Source organism: Microdochium trichocladiopsis (assembly GCF_020744255.1).
Source record: "Microdochium trichocladiopsis strain MPI-CAGE-CH-0230 chromosome Unknown B0I36scaffold_12, whole genome shotgun sequence".
Classification (NCBI taxonomy): Eukaryota; Fungi; Ascomycota; class Sordariomycetes; order Xylariales; family Microdochiaceae; genus Microdochium; species Microdochium trichocladiopsis.
Window position 1 is genome coordinate 1267793 of NW_025763555.1, and position 22764 is coordinate 1290556.

The following is a 22764-nucleotide window of genomic DNA, read 5'->3' on the forward strand; positions in this document are numbered from 1 at the left end:
AGCGGCATTCCAGCAGACAATGACGGAAAAAAACATCCAGGGAGGCTTCAGAGGGGCGGGACTTGTACCCTATGACCCTGAAGCCGTTTTATCCAAGCTCGATGTGAAGTTCAAGACGCCAACACCCTCGAGGACGCCTCGGACGTCACCGGAGCCATGGACTTCCCGAACGCCCACCACCGCTATGGAAGCCCGTTCACAGTCTAATTTCATCAAACGTCGGATCTCTCGTCACCAGGGAAGCTCTCCAACGTCAATTATTGAAGCAGTTGAGCAGTTCACGAAGGGAGCAAAGGGGATCATGCACCGGTTCGCCCTAATGGAGGCAAGGATGAAGATGCTTGAAGACGAGAATGCAGTACTTAGTAAGCGCCGGAGAGCTAAGAAAACACGTCTCCGGAAAGGCCAGAGCATGACTCTAGGCGAGGGACAGGACCTTATAGCCCAGAGAGAGGTGAACACTCAAATAACACAGGAAACGCAAGAAAATCGAGGTCATGCAGGCGGCACTACGCCAACGCAGCGCCGCTGTGGTACCTGCGGGATGACTGGCCATAATGCGAGAACTTGCCAAATAGTTACTCTAGGGTCTGAACTCGAAGATAGCGATTAGTTTATATCAATTCAAGACGTTTTGGTTTTGCTGACGAGGTTTTGATTCTCGAGATGTGGTGGGGGTGGCCCACTCGCTATGCTGGCCCACTCGCTATGCATTTACGTTAGAGGATAGAGATATAGATAGCTGCCCTCTAGGGCGCGCTGGAATTGGCCGTGTTCTGTATTGAAAACCAGACCTTGTTTTGATATACGCCTAAGACCTGTTCTAGAGGCCTGGTTGACCTGGTTGGTTCTGACTATACCGAAAGCACGGCCTTGTTAAGAGAGCTTGCTTCACCGCCTTTGCACTGATGTACCTGTGGGTCGAAGGAAAAAAATGAGCGAATCAGAGGCGATAGAAGTCATGCCCGTGTAAGAGTCATGCCCGGGTAGCAATTCTTCATGCCCGTGTAGTAATTGCCTTCAGCGTACAGAGGGGTGATATGACATGTGACTCGAAATGTGAGGATTCCGCCCCTGGGGAACCGTACTCGCTCGCACTCTTTCCAGGAAAATTGATCCACAGCAGCTGAGGGGTGAAGTCGAGCTCTGTCCAGTTCTGGACGGCTAGAGAGGCTGTTGCAGGGAGCCCAAGCCTCCGAAGTCGTGCCTCAATTCTTCGAAATGTTCTGAGAAGACCCTGAAAATTCAGCCGGTAGAAGATGAATGTGCAAAACCTGCAGCCTTCGAGGGCTGCTGCCTCGACCTCTTCCGTCTCCAGGACCCGCACAATTCGATGAGCCCGCAACACATCTCTGGGAAGGCTCGGCCAATGTTCAAGAAGATGCTTGCACTGATGGCAGAAACCTTGCTCGACGCATGCCGTTGCCCGGAGACTTTGAACACGTGAATTGACCAGATCGTCATCGAGGTAGTCGGACTTGACAGCCTGGACGACGGCTGAGTCTACGCCAGTGGCGTTGTCGTCCTCTGCGATATATGCCTGATACCACGCCTCGAGACTAGAGAGCTTCATCTTGACATGGCCCACCTGCTCGAAGCCGTAGCTGTGTCGGTCAGTCGCACTGATCCCCTGCGCAAACCTTGACGGCTCGGAGTGGTCTGCGACGTCGAGATCCGAGATCGAAGGAGTCTGGACCCCGCATGTGCGTGGGATTCCCAGATGCCGTCATCTTGTCCCAATCCCGTGCTAAAGATATGACTGCCAGGCAAGTGGACCCTGCCGGGTTTCTGACCCTGCATGCCAGCCAGGGTGCTCCTCGCTGTTAACCACGTTGCGGTTGCGGTAGGCGTAGCACTGTGACGCCAGCGCGTACATACTTGGGTCCAGCACGGGCTGACCCGAGCGTCGAGCCCCAGCTTCCCCGCATCGGGATGCCTGCCTGGCCCTGAGTGGAGCTGCGTGCTTGTCGGAGGCCGGGACAATGGGGCGCGTGCCTGCAGCCCACACGTCACAAGCTCCGAGCCAGTCTAGCTCCCAAGCGTCAAGCTCAGCTCCTGCTCCCCAAGCAACCAAGCTCGCCCGAGCTTCCTCCCAGCACTTGCTCACCCTCTCTCCCTCCTCAACTCATCCAGCTGGTAGGGGACAGCTTCGGTCTCGTCTCCCATCATAGCAACTCGGACGCCCGCCGCGTAACCTCACAGTTGTGACCTAAACTCCACGTCCCACAAGCCCAGCTGGTCTGGCGCAGCTCCCCAGTTCAACGCGTCATCCCCTGCCCGAGGACCGGCGCTGAAGCCTTCAGCCACATAGCCACGACAATCGATCATCGTACACGACCAGCACCCACCCGGGCCTCTTCACCATGTCGGGCAACAACGAGCGGACCCCGCTGCTTCCCAACGAGCCCCGAGGCCGGCAACCAGAGCAATGTCGACGACACGCCCTTGGACGAGCAGGTCAGACAGGCAAGGCTTCGTCGCTGGGTCTCCATCTGCGTCAGCGTGTTCATCATTGTGGCCTTCATCGCCATCCTGGTCCTCGCCGGAGGTATGCTAGTATCTCCCACTTGGGTATTGATATACCATCATGAGCTTGTACTCATCCTTCGTTCTCATTAGTCTTGGACCGCGGCAAGAAGGGCAGAAATGCAGATACCGCAGTCCCTCTTTGCACCACCGCCGCTTGCATCCACGCAGCATCCGAGCTGCTGTGTAAGTCCAAATAACTCGCTGAATCTCGTTCGTGCAAGGCTCATCCTGTGTCAGACAACCTCTCTCCCGATTACAAGAACATTGATGCTTGCACCAACTTTGACTCTCTGGTCTGCGACGGATTCAATGCTCGCCATGATATTCCTCAGGACCGAAGCTCCTTTTCCACCGCCTCTCAGATGTCTGATACTGGCCAGACGATCCTCCGCCACATACTGGAGTCACCCTATCCAGGTCAATCAAAGGTAAAACCACGATCTGGGCAAATTCCGTGCTGCAAGAAAACACGCTGACAACAGCTAGCACTCCGCCTTCTCCCCGATGAACCTCGCGCACACGACTGCAAACACGGACGAAGAGAACTTCCGAAAGATGCAAACGTCCTTTGGCGCCTGTATCAATGAGACTGCGATCGAGAATGTCGGAACCGAGCCTCTTATGGAGCTCATCAAGTCGGTAGCATTACACCTCGAGCTTGCCGATGATGTGGCAGAGGGAGGGCTTGGCCAGCCCATGACAGAAGGCGAGCTTGGGTCTCTTCATCAGACGGTCGAATTCCTGGAGAAAATTGGGGTTGGCTCCTTTGAGCAGCTCTTCATTGGTGCAGATGACAAGGACCCCGTGAGTGCTGTGCGCGATTGTCTGCTTGTCTGGAGTCGGAGTCCGCTAATATGTGATTGATAGGAATTGCTGATTGTCCAAGCATTCCCAGATGGCATCACCCTCCCATCCCCGGAGTACTACAAGGACAAGGACACTTTGGCATCATACCAGAAACTTCTGGAAGAAGTCTTCAGCACTCTACTCCCTCATGAGACTTGGAAGAAGTCTGCGTCAATACTGGCCAAGGCTGTCGTAGAGTTAGAAGTCAAAATTGCTGAAATTACCCCGCCTCCGGAAGGTCTCCAGGACGTCACAGTACGTATGCCTCACAAAATATGATGAGACTTTTGCTAACGCGTCTAGAAATACTACAACATCGAAAAGATTGACAAGGTTGGGGAGCTTGGACCTGCGCTGCGGCTTGACAAGACTGTCAGAGCACTTGCTCCCAAGGACTACAAAGACAGCTCAATGCTACTGGCCTTCCCAGAGTTTCTGACCAAGACATCCAACTTGATCGCCGACACGCCCAAGAGAGTACTGCAAAGCTACTTTATCTGGAAAGTGCTTTACAGCTATGCTAGCGCCATCGAGGCACCAGAGGTCAAGCCCATCTCACGGTTCAACAATGTGCTGAGCGGCAGAGTGAGTGAAATGAGCAGTCACGCTGGACGATTCCATTGCTCACTGTTGATGGCAGGACCCTGAGACCAAGACGGAATGGTGGAAAACCTGCCTGCGCCACGTCGACGGAACAATCGGCTGGATCCTCAGCAGATTCTATATCGAGGCAGCATTCTCTGAGGAAGCCAAGAAATTTGGCGATGAAATCATCACTGATATCAAGCACCAGTTCATCTCCAAGCTGAACGGTCTGAGCTGGATGGACGAATCCGTCAAGGAGCTTGCTGTCAACAAGGTCAAGAACATCGATCAGAAGATTGGGTATCCGACTAAGTCGCCCAACATCATGGAGCCACCCGCCTTGAGAGACTACTACAAAGATCTTCCCATCTCAGACTCCTTCTTCAAGAACACCCTGAGCAGCGCCAAATGGAGTTCTGACAAGAGCTGGTCGTCGCTGGGCAAACCTGTCGACCACAACGAATGGGGCATGCAGGCTGACATTATTAATGCCTACTACAATCCAGTTGGCAACGAGATTGTCTTCCCCGCGGGCATCATGCAGTTCCCCGTGTTTGACGTCGACCTTCCCAGCTACCTCTCGTATGGTGCCTTCGCTTCTGTTGCGGGACACGAGCTGTCACACGCTTTTGATAGCTCCGGCAGACACTACGATGAGCATGGCAACTTCACAGACTGGTGGACCGAGCGTACTGTCAAGGAATTCACAAAGCGCGCAGACTGTTTCGTTGCTCAACATGGCAATTTCACCGTGGAGGGCACCGACGGGAAGCCGCTCCATGTGAATGGCAAGTTGACACTCGGCGAGAACATTGCCGATGCCGGCGGTGTGGCTGCCGCCTTCGCTGCGTGGAAGCAGCGACAAGACACTCAGCCCGACAAGAATCTCCCGGGGCTGGAGTTCTTCTCGCAAGATCAGCTCTTCTTCATATTCTATGCCAACTTCTGGTGTGGCAAGATCCGTAAGGAGCAGGCCATCAACTACATCTACACGGACCCTCACTCGCCGGCTTGGGCCCGCATTTTGGGCACGACGGCCAATTCGCGCGAGTTCAGAGAGAGCTTCAACTGTCCCGTCAAGGAGCCGACTTGCGAGCTGTGGTAGAGATGGGTTTTATTGTGCCTTGGCAAATTGTACGGCACGGGTTTTGGATGTATGCTGTGAGCTGAAATAGTTTAATTAGCTGAATGATCATTCCTTTGTTCTCCAGACTGCTGGTCCTAGATGTATCCTGGGCTATAGCCTCGCATGACTGCAAAAAGCATGATGGTCTCTGCTTACGAATCGTGCTGTACGAGCCCAACACTGTGTCTGTGCCTGCCGCCTGGTCGTGCCAGCTCAAAGGCGTGATTGTGAAATGCCTGGCAGCTCTGACTGCGCACTCGCGACATCGACCATGACGTATCTATAGGTTTATCACCGCAAATGTCTCCAGGACTAGCCCACCCTTCTTCGTCCATGGACTTTGACTCTTAGGTAGGGGTCCTACTGCGGCATAACTTTCCATTCTCCCAGCAACTAATCATTGTGCCTGCCAAGGGGCTTCCCTGAGTGACTACCGCCCCCTTCCATCCCTCCTCCCTCTACTTATACTTCTCCTACCGCCGCACCCTCCCACTCCTTACGCCTGACCCGGCCCTCGGCCCACCACAAGGCCGTGCTCGTCCCCAGGAACAAGACCGGCCAGAACACGCCCGCACGCCTCATCGCCCTGCGGACCTGCGCGGGCTGTGTCTTGAGAACCCGGGCCTCGACATGCGAGTGCCACAGCATCTCTGCGACGAACCCGCCAGCGCAGATCAGGGGCAGGTTGTGCTTGTTTGTGGTGCTGTGCAGGCGCGCCGCAATGGAGTCTAGTGTTTGTTGAACCCTGTTGTTGGTGTTGCTGGTGCTGCTACTGCCGCTACTGTCAGGTTGGGAGGGTTGGGTTGGGGACGCCGCCATATTTTCTGTACATGTGCAGCGTTGGATTGGCCTCGATCTTTTGGAGGATGTGATGGGATGTTGATGCTTTAAGGCTGGGATTGTTGACACAGAGCCACCACCCCGTGGACGTGGGACAAGCTGCCCCGTGATCCGCCGTGTGCAAGAAGAGCAGGCGGCTGCGTCAAAGTGAAGCTGAGGCGAGTGTCTGTTGTTATGTCTACTTAAAGTACTCGGTGGTTCCCACGTCCTGGATTCCGGAATAGCCAGCCGTGTAATGCACGACGGTCGTGCGGTGCTTGTTTGATTGCTCAGTGGTTCACGGCTGATGGTGTGGACGATCAAGCACTGAATTGATATGCGCAGGCTGATCGAAGCGTTGTGTACAGTACTAGGTAGCATTTTCCCCGCGCGCGGCGCATAGCTTTGCTCCAAAATTCCAGCCACCTTGATTGCATCATTACCAACAATCTCAAGCACCTGATGGGAGGTCATCAAACAGCTACACTTATGAACAAGACGCATCGCCGAGCGCGGTCAAGCACAACTTTATAGCTTCGACTTCCCGGACATCGCGGCTCTGTAGCCATGTCTCATGATCTAGCTATTATGAGAGAGAAAAAAAAAGTACCAGTACAGTCCTAATAGACAGTCCTAAACGCCATGCCAACATCCCCACTACGAAGATCAAGCGCTGATTTTTGTAGTCAGCAACCACAGTGTGGTCGTATTTTCCAACCCCTCTCCGCCGGGCCCAGCGCCAGTCCACACAGCGTGGTCTCTGCCTTTTTGCGCTCGTGTCGCATGGCGGTACGCCGCGCCATCTCCGGTGGATTTTGTCGTTTCAGAGGCCCAGCTTCTGCTTCTTGATCCTCGGGTAAATACCAGCGAGGATGAGAAGGGCAATCACAATCGCCGCCCACAGCTTAAGACCGAGAACGTTGACGTTGTATTAGTCAGTCTTGGTGGCCGATGTGACGGCAGCCATGTACAGGAGCAGCAGGCCGTATCCGCTTATCCGGTGGTACTTCCAGATCGCCTTGGCCTTGGCCTCGCCGCCATAGACCTGAGGCGTGCCGTACATGGTGAAGCCGACAAGGTACTGGAGGATCTGCCAGATTGAGGTGACAACGCCGATGTAGGCGTGCGGAGACTTGAAGTGGGCGCCATTGCTGCGGATCTTCTTGTACTCGATGCTGCCGACGCCGACGATGAATGATGCAAGGGCGAGGAAGTTCAGCCCTGCGTGCAGCTTCTGGCCGACTTTCTTCTGCTCGGCCGTCACGGTCGGCTGGACGATGAGGATACTCTGGATGAGAACAAGCAGTCCAAAGGATTGAGCCAGCGGGTGAACCGAGAAGAGGATGTACGGTGGGTGCAGGAAGACTGCTGCCCACACGGACGCAACTAGCAAAAGACCTCCAGCCTCGGCGACGACACCAGTACCTGAAGAGTACATTAGTTTTGCCATGGTATTGCGGGCTGAAGGGAGTCTGTTGCACTGCTGGAGATGGCGCGAAGGACAAGTGGGTGTTGCCTCGTGAAGGGAGGAGATGCCGTAGGAATATGCTCTGACACCAGATTGATGCTCTGTTGCGGATGCAGACCCCCGGCCTTTTGTGGACGGGGACGGAAACGGAGCTGAGGAAAAAGAACAGAGTGGTCTCACCTAGGATAAGATTTTTGGCGATGGAGGCAGCAGGCTTCTGGGAGGCATCGCCGGGCCGACCGAGCAGGGGCTCGCTCTCCTCGTCACCGCGCCCGGCCGGAGGTTGTTGGGGAATTCCAGTCGCGGATGCCATGGTGGCCACTGATTCGTAAGCAGAGCCTGGCGTGCCTGTTGTCAATCAGATATCGAGGATGCAAGGCTGTACAGCAGAAATATGTAGAAGTGAAACGTGTCCACAGGTGGCTTTTGGTGCTCAGCCTGATCAGATTTTCGGCGTACACATTTCGGGCGTAATGAGCCCACTATGCCTGCCCCGGTCAGCGTACTGCTTTTTGTGTTGCAATAACCAGGCAGATGAGCATCAAAGCGGGCAGCCAAACCAGGCGTTAGCAGATATCTATTAGGCAAGAGCGGAGCCACATATAAAACGAATAGCCACACCTTACCGCTGGGTGGGAAAAAGTACCTTCTTTCGGTCTGAACTCCCTCCTCAATCAAGACGCAAAACCTGGAGGAAGTAAGCGAAGCACATCTACACGACAATGGCACCAGGACGAAACAAATCACGAACTTACAGGATCATCTTCACCCGCCATGGAGAGTCCGAGTCCAACGTCCCAGACAACTCTGCCGTCAGCAAGATGGACCCCTTGCTGACCACCGACGCGACAAGGGCAAGCTGGTCGAAGGCGGAGATGTCTGGCCGCGACTACTGCTCCAGCAAGACACGAGCAGAGTACCAGGACATGTTCGACAACCCCGATATCTCCCATGTCACCACTGACAGCCCCGTTGTCATCTCGAGCCTGTCGAGGGCGATCCAGACCGCCATTATCGCGCTCCCGGCCGAGAGGCTGAATAACAGGTCTGGTATCACCATCTCGCCGCTCATCGCCGAGCAGACAACTTGGTTCTCTGACCGGACGAGACCGCTCGACCACCTGAGACGGCTCGTGGACAAGGAGCTGCGAGGGAAGCCTGGTATCACGCTCCCTCACGGCGGCCTGGACGACTTCAACCTGGAGCAGCTCGTGCAGCCCGTGCCGGAAGACGCGTTGCTCGTGGGCACGACGTTCGGCAAGCTCGCCGTCGCTGGCAAGGCAGACACTACGCACCCGCGAGGCACCCCGGCAGGGGCAAACGACAGAGACAACAAGCCATGGCATCTCAAGCACGGCCTTTGGCACCCGGAGAACCTCATTCAGCGCGGACAGGAAGCAATCAAGATGCTCATAATGATTGGGAGGGCCGCATACGTGGACGACGACCGGCCGACGCCGGCAATCATCGTCTTCGGTCACGAGGGGTTCGTCAACTACATGACACAGACCGCGGGCTTGACTGAAGAACACTTGAGCAGCAATCCGCCCAAACTGACGGACTGGGCCACCGGCGAGACCCGTATCTTTGAGCTCCTCGACGAGGATCCTGATGGGCCTCCCGTTGCGAGTCTGCTTGTGGAGACGCAGGAGTCTCGCAAGAGGCATTTGCGGCGGAACGGGGTGGTTGGCACAGACGTGCACCCGAAGATGCTGGACGACACGCGCCATGAACAGCAACACAACGAGCGTGTGAGAATCAGTCTACAAGCAGAGATTATGCAGATTGATGAAGAGTATCGCACGGGACGCTTATATGTCAAGGCCCTCGAGGATGGGATAAATCCACCTGACGTGGAGGGGAATCACGAGGATTATGTCAAGGATATCTGAAATATGTGATTGGGATAAACAAGACAGCTCCCATACCAGGAAGCAGCTCAAGACATCAAAACCTCGTCATACTCATTCCCACGCGATTTCCTGCACCTCCCTCGAGGGGTTGTGAACTTTCGACCATTTGTAAGTGTCACTGCACCCATATCGTCATCGGTCGAGCGCGGAGCCAGACGGCGCAGGGACGCAGATGCGTGGTTCGTGTGGTAGAACGGCGTATGCGGTGGTAATCTGGTTGATTTGATACTAGCGGATGACAGAGCCGATTGGTAGAGGGAGGTCGACTGTGGTACAGTAAAATTGAGCAACGCCCAGGATTTTTCGTTGGCGTTGTGGACGAAATAAGCTGACATTTTCAGTATAGGTTAGGAGAGGTTCGTTGTCTTGTCGTAGTGGGTGTCTTCGGTCGAGTAGACGACGTAACTCCGGGAATGAACATCCCGCAGGTGATAGATCATGGGCGGAACCAGGCCTTAAACTCTAGCAGGGAGCAAGTGTCGTTGGCCGTGAGGATGTCCAAAGACCAAACATTGATGATGGTGGTTTAGGGTGGTATCTCAGAGCACGAGTACATGAAAGCGATAAAGGACGAGGCACCTGTGCACAGTGGGAGAGGGGAGCGACAGAGAAGGAACGCAGAGAGAGCATCGACCCGTTGGCCACTACTGAGTCGGGCAATGGAAGGCCGAGAGATTGGCCGTCTGGAACTGGGACACCCCGGGGCCCTTCGTGTCTGATGCTGGCTGCTCGACGCCGGTGCCGCTGGAGGGCGGCACAAATTTCCTGGCTTTGACAATTTCAACTGCTGTGGACTAATCAGCCTGTAGCGCGCAGCTGCAAAGTATGTACGCGTATTCTCAGGCAAGCCATTGCTCTAGCAAGAAAGCCATGCCTTTGGCAGCCGCGTGCTTCATGGCGATGTTTGGCCCAGATCGCGAGCGCTTTGGCTTGGGATTGCACATGGACCCAGAACCTGACCCGGCCCCCCGGTCGCAAAGTGGCTCGCGCAGGTGTGGCGCCGCCAAGCCGCGCGTGGTAGTGGCTGGGTTCTTTATTTTCCAGACGCAATGTGGCGTTTCTAGAACGGTACTAGCGCCCCTCAGTCGTGGCTCAGCCCGCGCTCAGTCTGCGCTCCGGCCTTCGCCCAGGAGCCTGGCTTTATGCAAGCTTTGTGCACAAGACCATCCACACTCGAATACAAACGGTTTGACAAACGGTGGCTTCACAGCTTGAACGCCCTCCGTGTCTAGGGCTCCCAGGTTGTTCGGACAGGCAATGTTAGCAGTTTGTAAGGCTATTATTTAGAAGGAAAGGAATGGTGCTACGTAGCCCTTGGGATATTAAGTAAGATATATAAACTAACTATTCACGTTATTATAACTGGCATGGCGTACTATTATAGGTATTCTGAATTAGGGAGGGGGTCTCACTTCCGTCTCAGAGCTCTTTTCTCACCGTGGTATTTTGAGCAATCATACGCAGTCAAAACGGATCGAGTCGGAGCCTCCTCGAAGGATCTGGCTGCCTGTTAAACCAGCAAGACGCGCCTGTGGCTCACCGCACTCGGCCATAAGCTGCAGCTGCAGATGTATCCATTCTTTTTGAGCTCTCGGTACTGATGAAGCGCTGCACGCGACGCGAAGGGGCAAGATGAGCGAGAATCTCCCAGTAGCTGGTGCGTGTTCCCTGTTCTTGGCCTCTATCGCCGCCACGATGCTTGTTGGGGACAGAAGCTTCATCCTTGATAGATCGTTGCCCAGGAGAAAAGGAACGCTCGCGCATATATCATTCACCAACATGTTACTCTGTTCTTCGCTTTCCTCGATTTCATGGTGAGCGTTGTTGCTTGCCCCCTCGAACGTAGATAAGCGAACGTTGGCACGGTGGAGTATCGACTGCACAATCAGCCTTGACACGCGATAGCAATTCCAGACCCGGGCAGTGTAGAAGCTCGGATACCTGTGGATCTCGCGCGGAGTGTAGCTCAAGTCGGACAGCTGATCGATGTCTACGGCCACAATGTAGGGCCAGGTCTCGCGAACGGCATCGGCCCAGTCTAGTAGATCCTGATCTATGCGTCTAGCGCATTGGAGTAGCCGTTGGACATGACTTTGCTCGACTGCTGGAGATCGCGCGAGAATGTGGCTACTTTTGTGCTGAAGATTTGGTATCTTGGCCGCCAAGGAGAAGAGTGCCCCCTCCGGGTTCTGGTGCGAAGTCGTAGCAGTCGCATTAAACAATACAGAGGTTTCGCCCATGGGCTGACATGATTGCATATGGATGAGGACCTTTCAATTCATCAACGTCAGCGTCTAGCGATTCTTAGTTTAAGCAGGTGCACTCACAGTGCCTTTGAGGATGAAGCCAAAGATCCCGCGTGACAAGGCCGAGTTGCCATGACTGGCAACTTGTATCCTTGCAACAGCGGCAGCTCCGTCGAGGTGTGTACCCCATGCCAAGGGGCTTTCTAAATCCCCAATCATAGTCTTGGGTCGATGATCAGAATCAGCCAAGGTCTTTTTCCAGGTTCCATGATAAGCCACTGACCTCAAAACCGCTGAGAAGAAGTATGGCATATAAGACTGCTGGGTCCTGCGCTTCTACTGGATCCTGTACTGCTTGTCGTATTGCTTTGACAGCCTTGACATATCGTTCTCTGGCCACCAGAGCGCCTTGTCGTATATACTGTCTAGACGCAGCATAAGAAATCGCCTCCGTTGCTAGCCGTAACGCAGACTTTGGACTTCCTCTCGCGTACAGACTCGGCAGTTGTGAGTGCAAGAAATGCACAGGATCCTCGTCCGAGATAGTCTCGAGCGTTGTATGGTAGAAATGGGATACTACTGTGTCTTCCATGGACGGTGACAATGTGATAGGCAATTGCAGCACATCTGCAAAGGCATGGGACCATGACGAGGTGTGGAGCCGGATACAGTTTGACGAGGTGCCGGTGCATGCACGCCGTTGCCGGGATCGGGCTTGTACCTGACTGGTCTCATCGCGGAATATGAGATCTATTTGGTCTCGGTAGCCGAGACACGTCCGCTTCAACTTCAGGCACCTTGAGCAAGCAGGGCGTTTTTCATCACACTCCCTCTATTATCAGCTACAGTCTTTGACGCAGCTGATGTTGTATGCATCATACCTTTTTATGATGTTTTCTGAACACGATCGAGATCAGTACAAGGCATGGGGGAGCGCTCAATCGGATGCTCACCTGCAATTCTCACACCCCCGGCTTGGCTTTCCGCAGTAGACCATGGTGCGTCGCGCATGAGCAAATCCCGACCAGACCCCTTGGAGACTGTTGATTGGGGGACCGAGCTATGCCAACATGGGGGCAGTAGGGCGTGCGGATGGACGAAAAAAGGGACTGATGGCAAGTGTCGTGTTGTTGGATGTGAATTTAATGCATGAACCCCTTTTGTATTTGGAGGCGGTGTAGGCCGACAGAGCTTAAAGGAGGATCCAGTGCATCATAGCTCCATTGCACCCTATGACGCTTTTCGATTAGTCACTTGGCGGATGGAGCATTCGCCGTTGCATCCGAGGAAATACCGACTAACTACATACGGTATGCATCGAGCTGGCCAATCAAGCGTCGAAGATTGTGTTCAGCAGTTGAGCCTACAGCAATAAGATTGAGGTTTGCCCGGGACCGTCAGGAATGTCATGATGAATATCCGAATCATACAGTTTGATACATCACTCCAATCCTTTCCGACTGGTTGTCTTCTTCTTCCGACCTTTGTGTTATTTGTGCCACCGAAAACACACAACGGACGCGCGAGAGCCGGCGGATGTGGCTTGGAACTCATCGCACACAATGGTGACCGTATGTCAAGCGATCCATCCTGCTTTCAAGATGGCGAAGCTGTCAAAGCTGTCATGAGGTTATACGCCACTTCTAGCTGGTGGACAGATGCTAATTGACTGCTTCCACAACAGCGAAAGAACACGAAGAAGGCCATCGAGTTCTCCCTAATGGTATGCGGTTCTTCAGGGACTGGTGCGTTGCAGACTCCATAACAGCCGCAGGTGGCTATGTTCCGAGAGGCTGAACATTTGCGCAGGCAGGACTACATTCGTCAACATGCTTTGTGGGAAGCGAGTGCTGGAACACATGGATCCAGACGAACCCATGGGACAAGGACTTCAGATCAGAACAACAACCATCGGTATGGGTCACAAGCTTCATCATTCGATGAGACGTTAACTTTTGTGTCCGCTGCAGAGCTTCAACTGGAAGAAGAGCATACCTGCGTCTCCCTGACGATCGTCGACACACCAGGATTCGGAGACGATATCGATAATGAAGCTAGGTGAGGACACGATGCGAAAGACCCGATCGTCGCAACACAACCCCAAAGAGGAGTATTGACAGCATGTCGCAGCTTCGCCAAGATCGTCGGTTATTTGGAGAAACAGCATGATGATCATCTCATGGAAGAGTCGCGAATCAAGCGAAATCCCCGCTTCAGGGACAACAGAGTTCATGCCATGCTCTACTTCATCACTCCAACCGGCCACGGGTACGATCCTCTCAATGCCAGCAACTGAACTCGTGCACTTTGTGTCGTTGACGGCCTCTCATCACTAATCGCTAATCGTTAATCGGTATTAGTCTCCGCGAACTCGACATCGAGCTCATGAAGCGCCTTGCTTCCCGTGTCAACGTCATCCCAGTTATCGGTCGCGCCGACTCTCTTACACCTTCCGAGCTCGCTCAGTCGAAGGAACACATTCTGGAGGACATTGAGTATCACCGCATTCCCGTCTACAATTTCCCTCACGATGTCGACGACGACGAGGAGACGATCGAAGAGAACACTGAGCTGCGACGCCTGATGCCTTTCGCGATTGTCAGCAGCGAGGAGGTCATGGAAGTTGGTGGTCGGATGGCGCCCGTGCGAACATATCCATGGGGTTGCGTGGAGGTGAACAATCCGCACCATTCAGACGTTTTAGCAATTCGATCTGCGTTGCTGCATAGTCATCTGGTAGATCTCAAGGAGATCACATATGACGTGCTGTATGAGGATTATCGAACAACGAAGCTTTCCAAGGTCCTTCAGCGTGACGATAAAGGGTAAGTTGTATCTCACTACCCGTGTTTCCAAATCGCACTGCATGGCTTTCAGCTGACATGAAGTCTCCACAAGCGAATCAACCCCGAACCAATGCGATCTTTCCGAGCAAATGATACTTCTACAAGGAGAAAAACTTCGCAAAGATGAGGAAAGACTCCGGGAAGTTGGATTGAGGCTTCAGCGCGAGATTGATGATAAGCGACAGGAACTTCTCGTGCGTGAAGCCAAGTTGCGTGAGATGGAGGCCAGGATTCAGCGGGAGGCTGGAGGAGCTGCTGGAAAGCCGGACAGAGCGTCGTCTCCTGTCGAACGAGACGCGAGTTGATTTGTCCAGGCCGTCTCGAATTAAGCAACAAATCACGGAGTACAGGAACAACCGACCCAATGGAGTAACTGGTTAGGGGACGCTTGTACGGAAGAGTGTGATATGCAATCGATGTACCTCATTCAGAGCTTTCTCGGTGTACCTGGTCGAGAAAGGGTACATGAAACTCTGCTCCCGAGAGCCATCAGTGGGTGCCAGCTCGTTTGTCAGGCCCCGTACCTGCTCTGGACAAGCAGTCGACCTTGGCTACACCCAATCACACCTCTTTCCGTGGGAGAGCGCGGTCTGTTAACTGAGAGGGCAGTTTACTCTCACAATGCCCTTGCCTACAGGCGCTGTGATCGGGGTCAAGGTCATGAGTTTTTGGCGCGTTGACACATATTGGGAGCGCTGTATTTTGCGTGCCCCGAGTGGGGCGGCATCAATGCTTTCGAGACATGCCGGCCCAGCAGGTGTGAACACGGTATATGTGCATGTCAAAATTTACCGCGTCGACTGCTCCAAAATGGGCGCGATCTCAGACAAGCCAAGCCACCCGGTAGTTGTAGGTGCAGAGATCACCCTTGGGATTGGCCGCAATACCCTTGGTCTTCTTGCCGCTCTCGATAATGGGCACTCCGGCGGCATCAACGACTTGCACGTGCTGCTCGCCCGTCTTGACGACGGGACAGAGCGGTAGTTGAGACCCGGCAGCAGCTTCTCCTTGAAGATGAGGTTGCCACCACTCCAGACCTGTACGTAGTCTTAATGCCACTATTGAGCACGACAGCCTAGTTGATTGTGTCCACCGCGGCTCGACCACCGAGAGGTTTGCCGTCGGTGCCCGAGCAGGAAGAAGAGGCCAGGAACTCGCGATGCCACATGGCACCAACGACAAAGGTGCGCGATCCGGCTGGGGTCTGCATCTGGGAAGCGTCCTTGGCGTTGCTCTTCCACGCGTTAATGAAGCTGGTGAACAGCGGCTGCCAACCGTCGTGTGGGTGCTCGTCCTGGTTGGCATACGCGAGCTGTTCTTTGAGCAGGCTCTCGTGCCGCAGATGACCAATGTAATGGCCCTCACCAGCATCGTTCCAGCTCTGGATCTGAATGAAGTCTGGCCTGTTGCCCGCCGTGTTGGAAAGCGCGAGCAGCTGCGTCATCTTCTCCGGCATGACGGTGTCGCCGACCCGGTACCAATGGTCGTTCTTGTAGTGCTTGTACTGGAACGTCGAGAGGCCCGTCATGTAAGCCTTTCCCTCGCGGTAAGCCCTGCGCATGAGGCTCGCGTCGAGGTCTGTGGAGACGTTCTGGTGCGTGTTGGACCTCCCGGGCCACGCCTGCTCCCACGTGAAGACGCCGCCGACGGCACAGACCACGAGGACCAGAAAGCATCGGGTTTCGTGTAGTAGTTGGGGAACTGGTCGAACATGGGTACAAAGTACGTTCTCTCCTTGAGTGACTCGCGGAAGTTGTTCCACGATGTGGCCGTCCAACCGTTGCCGTTGCTGAAGTGACTGAGCATTGGAAGGTTGTTGGGGCCAACCGTGTAGTAGTTGGGGTGCCCCAAGTAGTCGTTGATCATCTTGCGGAATCGCTCCGGGTCGTTGGTGGCGTACAAGTCGAGACTGAAGAAAATCTTGAGCTTGGTACCCTGCGCCGCGTTGAAAAAGCGCTTGACGCAATCGACCGACCAGTCTGGGTCGGGCTGGCCAACGTTGAGAGCAAAAGCGTCGATGCCCATGGCAACAGCCTTGGCCACGTCCGAGACGGCGCTATCGATATTGAGGCCCTGCCCCATGTAGTGGACAAAGACATCGCCAGCAGCGGCCAGAGGGAGAGGGCTAGAAGCCCGAGGAGAGAATGTACGCGCATGTTGAATAGATATGGCCGTGCGGATTTGCTTGATGGCTGAGGATCGGTGTTCTCAAGCAATCGCGGCTGCCCGGTGTGTTATATATGGATCGCATCCCAGGCGAAATGCATTGACATCTATTAGTCTTATCACCTCGAACCAATGGCTAAGCTGGTCAAAGCAATGCTGCTGGTCTGGCGTGTCCGCGAGCGGATCCCCGGGGACCTCGGAGGATAAGTATCTTGGTGACAGTCGGGGACCTTTGTTTCGAGACGGGCTAGCTCGTCCGCCCAGCTTAACTGGACAGAAGTCGAGCAGCACCTGTCACTTCCGCGCATTGGATCTTGAGTGCACATAGTATGAAGTTCGGTACCTCACAGCATGCATTGCTCTTCACGGGTCTGCAATAGAGGGCCGTGAACATGCCGTTGGAAACACAGCGCTCTCACGGCACCAAAGCTTCCTGGCGGACGCCCACAACTGTGTAGGTCGCCCATCACGGCGAGGCGTTCGCGTTAGTCCCGAATTCAACAAGGAAGTTTCACGTTCCGGTCGCAACCACGTAACAGAAACAGATCTATGGCCTTTTTGTCTAACAACAAGTGCTACTAGACCGTGGGAATGATTAACGTTACGCCATAATCAAGTTTGGAGTCTTCACACAAATCACTTGCAATTTGTAACTTGTTGCAGCATTCGTTTTCACGTTAGATCATTACATTGGATCTACTAAAGTTTGCGAAACTTTATCATGGTCTGACCTGACTATTCAGTGCAATAAGCACAAATGGCTCGTTGTGTGCATTGCTCTACAACATGTCTTTAGAGCTATTCCACAGCTCCTGCCTCTGACGTGGCACTCTAAAATAGTCCGAACCTCGTCGATATCGCTCGTCTCCCGAGTCCATCTTGCCCTGGAGCGCCCTGACCGGCACTGCTAGTGACTCGCAAAAAGTCTCTATCGCAATCGTGCCTAAAGTTAACACCACATGTTGTAGACTGGCCCAACGCCACTGTCGATAGGTGCAGTGCTCATCCAGGAAGCGGAAAAGATCCACCAGTGTGAAGTGCGCTCCTCCCATAAGGCCGGCGAGCCACTGAGCATCGTCTGTATCCAGGAAATGCGACAAGTCCGACTCGTCTAGACCATCCCAAAGGTGCAAACCTATACGGTGAACACAAGCCCCAAGCTTGTGAACTTCCTCCCAGGTCAGTTTCTCCTTCTCTCTCCACTGATGCGGTTCGCCAAAGCGCGCCTCCAATGGCACCTCGTGCTTCCGACACCATAGCTCCAATATTCCCAGCAACTCATCCTCAAGGAACATGAAAGAGACACGCTCCAGGTCATAGACGAAAGTCTTCTCCGCCACCGCCCGTGCCAGGAGCTCCAACCTGATCTGCCGCCCAGGCTCTCCGTCTGGTCCAACCAATAGCAGGCCAGCCGCCGCGTCCAGCTGCAGTTGTGGAAAATGAGATTTATCGCTCGGATGTTTCTGTTCATACAGAGACCACGCCCCTCTCAAGACCTCTGAGCTCTTCAGAGCTACCATCGCCAGCCGGCGCCATAATGACCTGCTAATTAACGTTGTTGTTCTGTTGTCGTTCTGTTGTCGTTCTGTTGTCGTTCTGTTGTCGTTCTGTTGTCGTTCTGTTGTTGTTCTGTTGTCGTTCTGTTGTTGTTCTGTTGTTGTTCTGTTGTTGGGGCTTCGGTATCCACTCGGTACCTCCTTTGAACGGAAAACGTAGTTGGATGGATATAAAGCGACTTGCATCAAACACTCGCGCTTGAAGGGAGTGACACAACTCGCGGACAGGATGCTGCCTACTAAAATGTATCTAGCTCCTAGAGTCCCAGTGTAAACGCCCCAGCCAGGAGAGAGCGAGCAGCGAAATCACAACGGCCTACACGACCAGGCCCGCCAGGCTCACCGCACTAAGCCCAGAGGCTGGCGGCCTGGCAACGATGGTACGGGCCTGGGCGTAGACGGCCACGAGGCCGAGGGCGCTGACGATGCCGAGCGGATGCCATGCCCCGGCACCAATGCCAAGTTCCTGTCATGCGGCAGAGCGGGAGACCTCCGGGGTGAGCAGGTGGCTAGCCGCGAACTCTGTCACTCTTCCCAACTCCAATGAGATTCCCCTCGACACGGTCGAGACGATCTGCAGGCTGTGGACATTTTGGCAGCAAAGGCCAAGCCCGGTCCCGGGTGCGCCTCCTCGCCCGCCGACCCGCCTGACACGATCGACATTCCGCACGCACTTAACGGTCCCTGCCCTAGAGAGTAGTCTTCACTCAAAAATCCTCGTCCTTCAGGCCCACCTACAGGCGTATAATATCTCGGTCGACGAGCTCCCTTACTGCTTCTCGGCCCGACACGAATGGAGCCGGGGCGACATTGGATGGGCGTCCCGGTGCAGCTTAACTGTTGTTGCTTTTCTGGATGGCATCTCTTTAATGTTTACAGCTCTGGCGGCCGTTTGGATTGGGCTCATCTTGCATTCATTGATATGTGTGATGTGCTCTAGATGGCACCCTTGAGAGAACAGGAATCCCCTCGGCCCCCGGAGTGGATGAGGCCGTTGTATTATTTGCCCGACTGGCGCCCCATCTTCTCCCTCTCGTCCCTGACTGCCGCCATCCACTTCTCCACGCCACTGATAGCGGCTTCCGGAGACCAGAAATTCGAGGTGAAAAATGACATGAACTCGGCCGGGCTGAACTCCCGCTCCGGAATTCTTGCGGCGAAGTCTTCTGCGAGCTGGCCGATTGCCTCGTGGTCTTGATAAGCAAAACGGAAGAGTCCAGCTATCATTTCCTTGTCCGCGAGGCCGAACTCGGCTTTCACAGCCACGCGACTGGGTTCCATCAGAGCGCCGTCGACGAGCTCGATGTGGCGGGTTGTCATGATTATCACATGGCCATTCCCTGCTCCATCGATGGCATCAAGGAGCGCGGACAGAGAGGCGGTTCCTTCGCGTGGCTGTGAATTGGCGTTCTCGACATCTTCCAAGACGATAATGGATGGGGTTGGAACCCGGGCGAGCAAGGTCTTCAGGTTGCTGTCGTTGACGGGCATGCAGACGATGTAGACATCCAGATCGAAATGTCCCGCGATAGCGAGAGCCAAGCATGTCTTTCCGGTTCCGGTAGGTCCGTGAAACAGGTAGCATCGCCCGTATGGGTCGCGGTGCTACTCTCGAGAAGCTGGGTCGAGAAAGTCGCGGACATTTCCCAGGAGAACTTCCTTGACCCGATCGTCCAGCATAACGGAATAGATTGGCTGTGTAGGCCGGGTTACTGACGGCTGCCACTCGCCGTCTGCGTTGAGAAAGACGGAGGCCTTGGCGGCCATTCTAGAAAAGGCTTGGTCAACAGCCGGAAGCGTGTTCACCTGGAAAGGCGGTGATTTGGTGTTTGGGTATCAAGGTCGAGTGGGAGGTTTGCAGCGCTGCATTGCTGCAGTCTGCGGGGAAGCAGATGCCACTATACGTCGTGCCGTGGCGGGGTTCACCCTGCGGTGACCCCACCTACCCTTTCTGGATGCTACGCGCTACCAATTTCAATCGTTTGACCTCGGTCGTTGAGTTGTCTCGTCACAGGACAGCGGCTGCGGCGGCGGTGCCGTCGGCCTCGATCGTGGTCGAGATGCGCGATCAGCTACAGCCGCCGAAGTCCGCGAAGCCATACATTTGTTCGAGGACACGGTCAATCCATCGCAAAGAGCTACGAACAATATCGCGCAAACGGCCGCGCCGAGACGAACACGAGGACGGGAGAAGGGGACAGAGCCGCAGGAAAGATGGGGTTTAAGATGTCGAAGACCCTAAGTACATTCTCTCTCTTTGACCCTGTTGGAGAGTGAATCGCAGTCTGAAATCCTCTCCCATAGTGCTCCCTCCCGACGCCCTAATTAATCACGCTCGAGCGCTGAACCTCCATGAAAGAATCCACCCTCGCCACCTTCGACCTCTCTGCCCTGGTTCTGTCCATCCATTCCTGCACCTTCTCCACCGCCACACGAGCCGAGCCTCTGTGTTCCACCAGATAAGATTGTATTTCAGCTGGCGAGAACTCCCGTTCTGGCACCTTCCTCGCAAAATCACGCGCAAACTCTTCTACCGTTCTATCGTCTTCCGCCGGTTCCTTCGGAGCGGGGATGTCGCCTTCTGCTCTCTTGAAGATCATGCAGAAGAGCCGGAATATCACGTCCTTGTCGGCATTCGGAAGCTCAATTTTCTTGTCCACACGACCAGCCCGGATGAGCGCCCAGTCCAGATGGTCCAAGTGGTTCGTAGTCATCATGAGCAGCCGACCCTCCTGTGGCGATACCCCATCGAGAGCGTTGAGAATGTCCGACAGCGACAGCTTCCCCTGCGATGGGGGTTGACTCTGGGTGGCATCTTCCCCGGCTTGAGTGATGTCCATTTCGCCTCGTCGAGGTCGCGCTGCTCCAACGGCGTCCACGTCTTCCAGAAGGAGGAGACAGCGGGACGGGAGTTCCGCGAAAAGAGCGCCCAGTGAGTTCCGGTCGGCGGCAGAGATGTTGAGGATGTAGACGTCCAAGTCGAAGCGCCCTGCTAGAGACAAGCACAAGCTCGATTTCCCGGTCCCAGGAGGCCCATACAGCAGGTAACCCTTGCGGTAGGGTATGCCGCGGTTGGCGTGCCATGTGGGAGCTTTCGGTTCCAGGAAGCTTTCGATGTCCTGCAGAAGTCCTTCCTTGACCTCGTCATTCATGACAACAGTCGAAATCGGCCTGGTGCTCTTCAGATTCGTCCTTTTCCACTTGCCGCTGCAGTGTTCGAAAATGCTTGTCTTGTTCTTGGTCAAATTCAGGTATGCGCCCCGGCAGTCGTTGAAGAACTGCTTCAGGATTGTTGGGGATCCAATGCACGAGACCGTAACCACCTCCTCAATACAAATACCGAGTTCTTTCTCCACAGAGCGAAACCAGAACAAATGCTTGTTGTAGATGAAGTAAAACGTCCCCTTCCAAGGAGAGTAGTGCAGGGGTTTCTTCTGCGTTCCGTCTTCATGACCGGATGACCGTCTCCAGCCGACTCGGGCGACGGACGACCGAGCCCTGTGAGCGAATGGTTGAGAGGTCATCCAGAGACCAACCATGTCGTACACTTCACTGGAATGTTGGACATGGACCGTCGAAGCTGTCAACCATTAGTAGGTGTCTTCAAGCCGGCAAGGGGACGGACCAAAGTGAGCCTCCGCCACTCCCCAGAGGTATCTGCAGACATGTCTGCCAAGGAACACCAGCAACATGCAGAGAAAGAGGGGACGAAAGTAGCTGTTCGTAGCCAGAACTGGCTCGATGGCGGCAAGGATGCTAGTAGAGCCGGGGACGAAGATGTCCAGGATGGAGATGTGGGGCGCGATCAACGGAGTTGGCGAGGTAGTGTGGTTGAGCGTGGCCATCATGAAGCGTGTTGATAAAGTAGCGAGCAGAGGACGGGTGTTGTCGTAGAGGGATGAACCTGTGTCTGATCGAGTTTTCCAGTGGAAAGTAGAAGACCGAGGATGGCTGGATGGTGGAGTTCCTGACGGGAAAGAGGGCGTTCTTTATACATGCCGGCCAGTGAGCTTAGATCCGACGTCGTGGCCGATCATGCAGGACACCAGGTAAATTGATCTTACCAAGACACCAAATGAAGCCATTGGCCAATACATCGCCATAACCACTTCAACCACGCCCTATCCAGCCACCGAAACTGGTTAGATGCATGCGCAGACATGGATCGCGAGTCGGCAGAGATCGTTGTATCTCTATCGTGGAGCGATCCCCGCGAACCAACGTGCATGACGATATGTGACTGGATTGCCGCCGTGCCCGATGGCACACATCCCCTTAAGCTAGAACCGTCGACGTGAGCGGCCAGGGGTAATTCTGTGTTGAGTCAGGGGTTACTGAATGACATGGAAAAGTAGACAGATGCATTATTTATGGACTACCTAATTGGTCAATTGCACAAAGACATCGCTGCCTTACCTGTTTTCGTACTAGCTTTTCAACATTTCCTTTCCCCCCCACGTTGCTCGCACCCCCCCGCCTTCTGTTGTGCACTTCGCTAGCGCCTTTGAATCCAAGTACCAACAAGGTGAACCGGAAAAAGCATCACCCTGGAGATAGACGAGAATTTTCCCCACATTACAAGTAACGTAATCCACGGGCGAGTGGCCCATACGGGCGAGTGGCCCACCCCAACCAAGTCTTGCAGGTATCACCCTCGATAACAC

General features: G+C 54.5%; 9 protein-coding genes across 9 annotated transcripts; 2 read left to right on the forward strand and 7 right to left on the reverse strand.

The window, feature by feature from the left end:
* Positions 1-937: 937 nt before the first annotated feature.
* On the reverse strand, positions 938-1736 carry B0I36DRAFT_337551 (uncharacterized protein). The gene has a single exon (XM_046155682.1). It carries the CDS (start codon positions 1571-1573, stop codon positions 998-1000), a length of 576 nt encoding a protein of 191 aa, XP_046006010.1. The 5' UTR covers positions 1574-1736; the 3' UTR covers positions 938-997.
* Positions 1737-2363: 627 nt separating this feature from the next.
* Positions 2364-5065, forward strand: B0I36DRAFT_377887 (endothelin-converting enzyme; the record flags this gene model as incomplete). Its single annotated transcript, XM_046160608.1, has 7 exons — positions 2364-2571; positions 2620-2712; positions 2767-2957; positions 3016-3333; positions 3397-3630; positions 3679-3960; positions 4016-5065. 7 exons carry the CDS (start codon positions 2364-2366, stop codon positions 5063-5065), a joined length of 2376 nt encoding a protein of 791 aa, XP_046006011.1.
* Positions 5066-6836: 1771 nt separating this feature from the next.
* Positions 6837-7686, reverse strand: B0I36DRAFT_355188 (eukaryotic cytochrome b561-domain-containing protein; the record flags this gene model as incomplete). The annotated part of the gene is made up of 2 exons (XM_046157414.1): positions 6837-7525; positions 7554-7686. The coding sequence occupies 2 exons, from the start codon at positions 7684-7686 to the stop codon at positions 6837-6839; spliced, it is 822 nt and encodes a 273-aa protein (XP_046006012.1).
* A 2780-nt stretch (positions 7687-10466) lies between these two features.
* B0I36DRAFT_337564 (C6 zinc finger protein) lies at positions 10467-12694 on the reverse strand. Its single transcript, XM_046155683.1, has 5 exons — positions 12486-12694; positions 12414-12429; positions 11816-12358; positions 11614-11754; positions 10467-11556 (listed from the first exon to the last, which is right to left on the reverse strand). The coding sequence occupies exons 1-5, from the start codon at positions 12527-12529 to the stop codon at positions 10741-10743; spliced, it is 1560 nt and encodes a 519-aa protein (XP_046006013.1). The 5' UTR covers positions 12530-12694; the 3' UTR covers positions 10467-10740.
* Positions 12695-13094: 400 nt separating this feature from the next.
* On the forward strand, positions 13095-14683 carry B0I36DRAFT_388987 (septin; the record flags this gene model as incomplete). The annotated part of the gene is made up of 7 exons (XM_046161286.1): positions 13095-13103; positions 13217-13277; positions 13342-13446; positions 13503-13590; positions 13663-13800; positions 13893-14357; positions 14431-14683. 7 exons carry the CDS (start codon positions 13095-13097, stop codon positions 14681-14683), a joined length of 1119 nt encoding a protein of 372 aa, XP_046006014.1.
* Positions 14684-15200: 517 nt separating this feature from the next.
* On the reverse strand, positions 15201-16460 carry B0I36DRAFT_368928 (glycosyl hydrolase family 71-domain-containing protein; the record flags this gene model as incomplete). Its single annotated transcript, XM_046159688.1, has 3 exons — positions 15201-15407; positions 15472-15956; positions 16010-16460. The coding sequence occupies 3 exons, from the start codon at positions 16458-16460 to the stop codon at positions 15201-15203; spliced, it is 1143 nt and encodes a 380-aa protein (XP_046006015.1).
* Positions 16461-17269: 809 nt separating this feature from the next.
* On the reverse strand, positions 17270-18149 carry B0I36DRAFT_337567 (uncharacterized protein). Its single transcript, XM_046155684.1, has one exon. It carries the CDS (start codon positions 18062-18064, stop codon positions 17324-17326), a length of 741 nt encoding a protein of 246 aa, XP_046006016.1. The 5' UTR covers positions 18065-18149; the 3' UTR covers positions 17270-17323.
* Positions 18150-18943: 794 nt separating this feature from the next.
* Positions 18944-19958, reverse strand: B0I36DRAFT_337568 (mitochondrial chaperone bcs1). The gene has a single exon (XM_046155685.1). It carries the CDS (start codon positions 19589-19591, stop codon positions 19100-19102), a length of 492 nt encoding a protein of 163 aa, XP_046006017.1. The 5' UTR covers positions 19592-19958; the 3' UTR covers positions 18944-19099.
* A 111-nt stretch (positions 19959-20069) lies between these two features.
* B0I36DRAFT_277691 (putative mitochondrial chaperone bcs1) lies at positions 20070-22418 on the reverse strand. Its single transcript, XM_046151423.1, has 3 exons — positions 22165-22418; positions 21726-22087; positions 20070-21680 (listed from the first exon to the last, which is right to left on the reverse strand). Exons 2-3 carry the CDS (start codon positions 21946-21948, stop codon positions 20422-20424), a joined length of 1482 nt encoding a protein of 493 aa, XP_046006018.1. The 5' UTR covers positions 21949-22087; positions 22165-22418; the 3' UTR covers positions 20070-20421.
* Between the last annotated feature and the right edge of the window lie 346 nt (positions 22419-22764).

What these genes read in the sequence shown, in the direction of transcription:
- B0I36DRAFT_337551 (XM_046155682.1), bottom strand. Translation starts at nt 1,573, where the DNA reads ATGAAGCTCTCTAGTCTCGAGGCGTGGTATCAGGCATATATCGCAGAG.
- B0I36DRAFT_337567 (XM_046155684.1), bottom strand. Translation starts at nt 18,064, where the DNA reads ATGGTAGCTCTGAAGAGCTCAGAGGTCTTGAGAGGGGCGTGGTCTCTG.
- B0I36DRAFT_337568 (XM_046155685.1), bottom strand. Translation starts at nt 19,591, where the DNA reads ATGCCCGTCAACGACAGCAACCTGAAGACCTTGCTCGCCCGGGTTCCA.
- B0I36DRAFT_277691 (XM_046151423.1), bottom strand. Translation starts at nt 21,948, where the DNA reads ATGATGGCCACGCTCAACCACACTACCTCGCCAACTCCGTTGATCGCG. An exon ending in AGTGGCGGAGGCTCACTTTG is followed by an intron (nt 21,681 to 21,725) that starts GTCCGTCCCCTT and finishes AATGGTTGACAG; the next exon opens with CTTCGACGGTCCATGTCCAA.
- B0I36DRAFT_337564 (XM_046155683.1), bottom strand. Translation starts at nt 12,529, where the DNA reads ATGGTCTACTGCGGAAAGCCAAGCCGGGGGTGTGAGAATTGCAG. An exon ending in TTCTTCTCAGCGGTTTTGAG is followed by an intron (nt 11,755 to 11,815) that starts GTCAGTGGCTTA and finishes CATCGACCCAAG; the next exon opens with ACTATGATTGGGGATTTAGA. An exon ending in GCTTCATCCTCAAAGGCACT is followed by an intron (nt 11,557 to 11,613) that starts GTGAGTGCACCT and finishes ATGAATTGAAAG; the next exon opens with GTCCTCATCCATATGCAATC.